The 7,158-nt window shown below is 39.1% G+C and overlaps 1 protein-coding gene across 6 annotated transcripts in view; it reads right to left on the bottom strand.

Moving 5' to 3' along the window:
• SGMS2 (sphingomyelin synthase 2) overlaps window positions 1-7,158 on the bottom strand; it is an 83,761-nt gene that overhangs the window by 3,161 nt on the left and 73,442 nt on the right. For all 6 annotated transcript variants that reach the window (XM_033214948.1, XM_033214947.1, XM_033214946.1 and 3 more), the window contains 2 exons: window positions 5,151-5,304; window positions 731-897 (listed from right to left, as the gene is read on the bottom strand). In XM_033214948.1, coding sequence (XP_033070839.1) covers window positions 731-897; window positions 5,151-5,304 — 321 coding nt within the window. The remainder of the gene's footprint in view (window positions 1-730; window positions 898-5,150; window positions 5,305-7,158) is intronic.

Genomic DNA, 7,158 nt, shown 5'->3' with positions numbered 1-7,158 from the left:
AAATCCAGTCATTCATAAGCTATTTAGTTTGTGATTTTAAACAATAGCTGCTATCAGCCGGGCAAGGTGGTTCATGCCTGTAATCCTGGCATTTTGGGAGGCTGAGGCAGGAGGATCACTTGAGGTCAGGAGTTCAAGGCCAGCCTGGCCAACAGGATGAAACCCTGTCTCTACTAAAAATACAAAATAAAAATTAGCCAGGCGTGGTGGGGTGCACCTGTAATCCCAGCAATTTGGGAGGCTGAGACACAAGAATCGCTTGAACTTGGAAGGTGGAGGTTGCAGTGAGCCAAGATTGCACCACTGTACTCCAGTTTGGGCAATAGAACAAGACTCTGTCTCAAAAATAAAAAAATAAAAAAAAAATAGCTGTTACCTTCTCCTTAAAACTAATTTAAGTTGAAGGTAGGGATTATGTCTTACCCAGCTGCACTACAATGCTTTTACAGAGAAGGTTCCTAAATTTTAATTTAGTACATGTATTTCTTCATTCTAGTATAAATTACCTGAGTTAGTGATGCACTGTGCTCCATAACCTTATGGCATCTTTTCCATAAATGGCATTCATATTTGTGAAGGTCTTTGTTTTATTTTAAAAAGCAGTAATGGATATATAAGTGAATGTGGCAGTATCAGTTATCCCCATTAAGCTATCTAAAACCCCACGACATGAAAAGGGTCCACTGCATTCAAAGCAAAGAAATTATTCAAGCATCTTCACTGCTCTCACCTTTTCATTGGCCATTGAATGGTACCACCAAAACAGTCGTGTTGTGATATAATAAGCAATGATCACATCGACAGTGTAGTGTTCATGTGCTACAAGAATGCAGATGATCCCGGCAGCACTCAGCAGCCAGCAGATTAAATGATACCACCAGAAGTGACGAGGCGAATCTGGACAGCAGAAAAATTACAGAGTTAATAAGATTCCCAGAGATGAATATAATGATTACAGTCTGTCCTAACGACCTTAAGTGGAATAACCCAGGATCAAGAGGTCATCAGAAGGAGAAAACTGATAACGTAAACTGAGTCACTATGAACTACCCAGGATCTGCTCAGGTAGGAGGGAGGCAGAGGGGCTCCCTGGCAGTGGGCATGATAGTCATTCACTGGGGAAGCTGGTAACACTAGACATTCTAGGCCTTGCCCATGTGAATAACCTGTTTCATAAGAAAGAGAACAGAATTGTTTATTAGGTTGGCTGGAATTGCATACTGGCTCACATAAAGGAGCCACTTTCCCACTGGAAAGAAAGATAGTAGGGGTCAAAAGAAAAGGTGGTTGTCTATGAAAATAAGGAGGGAAATGGGAAAACAGGAGTAATTTCAGGTTTTAAATTTACATTACTTCTCCAGGGGTATGTGTAGAGTAAGGGCGTCAGAAGGAATGGCATTGTGGCTAGCAGTATTTTGATTCTCAGCAATTTTACACTGTTATTGCTAATACCAACTATAAAACATTCCCTCTGTAAAGGTTAGGATTCCTGACCATTCACTTATGGACTCAGCCTTCCTGGTAAGGCCACTTAAAAGTTCATTCTACTTACCAGCTGTAAGAAACAACTATGGCACTCACTAAGGTCTCTTCGCAATCCTGCTTCCCAACGTACAGGTCATCTGGTATTTACCTTAGAAATTCAAAATGTTTGGGCAAACTAGAACTATTTTGCATTCGTTTATTCACAAGAAGCAAAGCTGAAGTAGGTATAGAGGTGGCCTGAATCTTCTTTTTACTACTCATGGAATTGTAAGTGAGGTTTTAGGAATAGCTGGAAACCCCAGCAGTGCTTTCTCATAAAAATGTATTTCCTATTATGCTACCACATTGGGTCCACCACTCATTAACTGAGAACACTGGCTGACCCAAAGAAAAGATTGAATAGAAGGTGTTTTGAAATAGAAATGGCAAAATGGTAATCCTCTTACTTTCTCATTCATCCCCTAGGGATAACAATGAGCTAGATGATGACACAAATAGTAGTTAACATCACTGTCTGTGTGGAATTCTAGCCCTAGGAGGCATTAAATAATAGAGACAATGGACTTGGTAGGGTGGCAATGTGAAAAACCAAAAAAACTGTTCTCTACTAGCCAGATGTTTGGCACTAACAGCTAGTCTGATTTCTCCAGGCTAATTTTATCAGGAATCTACACCCCAATTATAATATTTGCGCGACTGTATGAAGCCCTCCCTTGTTAACCCCAAAATGGTCCTGGTGCCACATTTTCATGTGCTCTCACAACTAAATTTAAATCTACTCACGACAACACAGCAAAGAAGGAAAGAGTCCAAACTGATCAAAAGGTGGAAAGTAAAAATATATAAATGATGCATCTAATTCTAGAAGCAGACTTTTCAAAGAAACCACTGGAACCACTGCTTACTCAGAACAAGAACATACAGTATAATTTAGAAGATAAATGTTTTTCCTAATTGCCTAGAAAAAAAGGAGACATAAACATGGAATGCTCTGCTTACATACAGAATTGACTATAAAATTGAGTTTGTGTTAAGTATTACAGATATGTCCCTTTATTTCTCACCAAAAATTGGAGAAAGCAAAATGGTATTCCTTGCATGCTATATATAAATTTACACAACTTTAGAAACCTCTAGTCAAAATCATGTCTTGGGGGAAAAATGTCTCTACATACTGAGTGGCCTTCATTAAAGTATAAAATCAATCACAAGTTGCCTTGCTGTTGCTCTGAGGTGAAAGAATGTACAATAATGAGCAATGTCCCTGCTTATAGATAAGTATACTATTCCTTGGCAATACAATAGAGTCAGCCAGCCTGAATTTCCAAAGTTCTAAACAGAGCCAAGAAATTAAAAGCAAAACCTCTGGATTCAGCCTGCTTCAACTTGAATACCTGCTTCTCCAAATGATGGCTGTGCACTGTGGCCAATCACTTTATGCTTAAGTTTACTCATCTGAAAGATGGGAAAAAATAGTGCATCCCTCAGATGGTGGTTGTAAGGATCAAATGAGTTAATTTACATCAAGGCCCTAGAATAGTGCCTGGGACAGAGTAAGTATTATGTCTATTTGCTAATATTGTTAATGATATGGTTTGGCTGTGTCCCCACCCAAATCTTGAATTGTAGCTCCCATAATTCTCATGTGTTGTGGGAGGGACCTGGTGGGAGATAACTGAATCACGGGGGTGGTTTTCCCCATACTGTTCTTGTGGGGTGGTAAATAAGTCTCACAAGATCTGATGATTTTATAAGGGGAAACCCCTTTTGCTTGGTTCTCATTCTCTCTTGTCTGCTGCCATGTAAGATGTGGCTTTTACCTTCCACCATGATTGTGAGAACTCCTTGGCCACATGGAACTGTGAGTCCATTAAACCACTTTTCTTTATAAATTACCCAGTCTTGGTTATGTCTTTATCAGCAGTGTGGAAACAGACTAATACAGTTAATATCAGTTGGTTTTCAGTTATTTTTAGAAAACTGAATCTAAGTTTCCTGGGGGTGTTTTTATTACTTTAAACCTACAATGCCTTCACTCTGAAATGCACTTCCCCCACCTCCACCCTCATCCCCATCTCCTTCTGTAAGTTTTTTATGATCCTCAGATTAGAGAGAAGATCTGAAACTAAAATGTACATCTAGACTAGACAGTGACTGATCTTACATTGCACACTGATGGAACTTTCCTTGGCAAAATTAGAGTTAGAACCATAGCAACATATATCCTTCCACCCAACCCCCCAGAACCAATAACTCAATATTAGAAATGGAGTGACTAAATTTAAGGGAGAGACCATCCTCTGATGATGGTGCAGAGACAGATCCAGGACCCACCCCACCACCCCAAGAATGTGAGAATACAAATAAGGGAGAAGGTGCAGAGGCTTCAACTTTTAAGTCAAGTATGAAGACCCCACATGTATCCCAATATTCTCCCTACTGCAAGTCTGTATGTAGAATTTACAAAGGAAGCAACAAAGAGATGCTACAATTCTCACAAAAAAAGACTTGACTTCATCTACTACAGAGAACCTCAACTCTTTTGTCATCTTGCCCTCACAGCAGAACTTAAACCAAATACCCCAGGTCATCAAAGGGGCAATAATTCACTTCTGCACCACTAAAGATAACCCTTGACTTCCACACCACCATTCAATTAGGATAAACCTATTTGGATTAACAAAGGGCCAAGAGAGGAGGAAGAGCAAGGAGGACAGGGGAGGGGAAGCTGCCTTCTGCTGCTCTCTGCTGAAAGACCTCCTTTTAAATATGTCCAGTGAAAAGGATTAAGATAAACCTCTAAAAAATACTGGCATGAGGTAACTTGGAACTAAAGATGAAGGGTAATACTGACCAGCTTTGCAAACCTGAAGGGAGAAGCATTATTACTTCAAAAGCATTTTGAGGTAACAGGCCTAAATATACAAAACCTCGGAAAGATATAAAAATGGGATCTACTGGGCAGCTAAAACATTACATCCCTACAAAGAACAAGACATGATAGACATGATTTTGGCCATAAAACCTACTAGAAAACCCAAGGATTTTGTATAATGTGAACTAAGCATATAAATATAGAAAGATTTTTATTTCTTGCCACCATATTTCTTCTTGAGAAGAAAATAATCAGTATTGGCAAAATGGTCCATGAAGACTCCTATGAAAGCATAGAAAGTGCTGGAAAATGATGAAATTAGAATAAAGTGGGACTTGGAAATGTTTTAAAAAGAGGAACACATTAACTGAATTATTTGGAATGCTAGAATGGAAGTGTCCTACAAATAATGCAAAGGTCATTACAACTGTCTTTAGAATGTACCAATCCTTTATGCAATAAAATTAACAATTAATTCCAATATTAAGATAGATTTTCATACCTTAAGAAGTACTAACCAAGAAGGGAGATGTTTTAGAGGCATGTTAAGTGCTAGAGAGAAGCCAGGGCCAGGTTTTAAGCCTTCAGGGTTCAAATCACATATGACTAGTTGAAATTTTTTATATATCTCTATATACACACACACACACACACACATATATTCACACACACACATCTGTCTCTTTCACAGCTTATCAATCCCAAGAGAATAAGGTGTCCTATCAATTTCAGAGCCCAGGGACCCCTCCCACTACAGTTATCAGTTCAGTGGGAATGGGCTATTACTTACATTCTTTGATGAACAAATAAGTCAGTGTCAGCGTAACCGTGTGACCACTGAAGAGGAAGTCTCCACATAAGATATGTGATCCAGTTATGGACAATCCACCACCAGAAATCAATCGTAGAATCCGTTGTACTTTTGCCTGAGAGTCTCCATTAAGCTGAACGACACAAGAAGATTAAGAAGGGAATTTACAAGTGGCTAAAATCATGTTTCAGTCTAATTATGTGACTCTTAGAAAGGATACCAGGTTGTGATTTTTTTTTTTCTTTTTCACCTAAAAAGTCAAAAAGAATCCAAGGAGAAGCTCCTCAAACTGGGTTTTATTCATTTATTGGCAAGTTTTATTGACATGTTTTAAATTATTCAATATGTTACTAATAATATGTCTTGGTGGTGGTGTGTCCTTGGGCAAAGCTTTTAAAAATATTAATAACCAATGACTTCACCACGGCTATGTGCTAAAAAGCAGATCAAAGCTACTTTCTTTCCTTTTTGCAGGGGGAAGTGAGGGTTTTGAATGGTTAATATTTGATTCAGCTGCATACCACATTACCAATATTCTCTACAGTGTATTGGTACCTTGTATTAGGTGGGCAGCCTAAAGTGGACAGACATATAGCTGTATTAATGTCTGATCAAAACATTTACAATTAAGAAGAGGAGTTGCAACTTATTACATAATTTAAATAGGTTTGAAAATGATGGATTAGGGATGTACTGGCAGCTTTAAAAACGAGTAGCTTTGATTAGGAAAAACATCCCTAAAGAAATAGCCTGTGTGCTATGGCAGGAGGCTAGGAGAGCTCCTTTGGACAAGGTGCAGCAGCCCCGCAAAGCCACTGTGATGACATGAGAAACAATGCTGGGCTAGGCCAAGGGCTGGAGAGGTTTGTACTCCATTACAATTTAATCATACAGGAAGGAGTTGGTCAAAACTGTAGGCACAGAAAATTGGAATACTGAATTATTGAGGAGCTAGATAGGGTGGGGGATTCAGATCAGACGAGTGTAGAGCAAATTGATTGAGAAAATCAAAGAATAATGCTCAGAAAAAAACCATGTAATAGAATACATGGAAGAGAAATACAGAAAGACCTTTTGAGACAGGGTCTTGCTCTTTCACCCAGGCTGGAGTGCAATGGGTGGTACATTAGGTACAGGAGAGACCAACTTGGCTGCTGCCAAACAGGAAAGCTTATCATCTACACTGTTTCTTCCATTAAGAAGGTAAGTATCTGAGGTCGAGAGTTCGAGATCAATCTGATCAACATGGAGAAACCTCTGTCTCTACTAAAAAAAAAAAAAAAAAAAAAAAAACTAGCTAGGTGTGGTGGCACATGCCTGTAATCCCAGCTACTCGGGACGCTGTGGCAGAAGAATTGCTTGAACCTGGGAGGCGGAGGTTGCGGTGAGCCAAGATTGCACCATTGCACTCCAGCCTGGGCAATGAGCAAAACTCTGTCTCAAAAAAAAAAAAAAAAAGTAGGTGTTTGGCCACCTATGGCCAAGGTGAGGGATAGCTCACCCTAGAAAACTTTCTCAGGGAAGGGGAATGTTGCTCTCCCAGCCAAACATTCTTGTATGTGGAAAAATAGGTTTGCAAAGCTAAATCATTTCATGTAATCATTTTATAATAACTGGGCCAACACTTATCTAAACACACTTTGAAGAACACAGATTGTCCGACTGTCAATCAAAACTTGGATTGGAGATTAAAGCAAATTCTAAGCAAAACATTAAAAGTGAACCATAGGGTACATAAAGGAGAAGGCAACTGGAAAGCTAGGAAAGCAAAGCTTTCACAATGATGGCTCTTGTAAGCATGTCTGGTGAGTTACAAGTTGTACAGGCATCAATTACTATAACAGATATGACACTTTTCCATAGTGAGTGGCTTCCATATACAAAGTTCTGATATTCCTTATAGTCATGAAGGACATTCTATAGAGTCAGCAACACAGGAGACAAATAGATTATCTAATAGCTTTGTAACCATAAACATCTAAGCAGC

The sequence above is a fragment of the Trachypithecus francoisi genome, unplaced genomic scaffold (assembly GCF_009764315.1).
Source record: "Trachypithecus francoisi isolate TF-2019V2 unplaced genomic scaffold, Tfra_2.0 Lachesis_group1, whole genome shotgun sequence".
Lineage (NCBI taxonomy): Eukaryota > Metazoa > Chordata > Mammalia > Primates > Cercopithecidae > Trachypithecus > Trachypithecus francoisi.
This window is presented reverse-complemented; position numbering and strand designations above follow the sequence as displayed.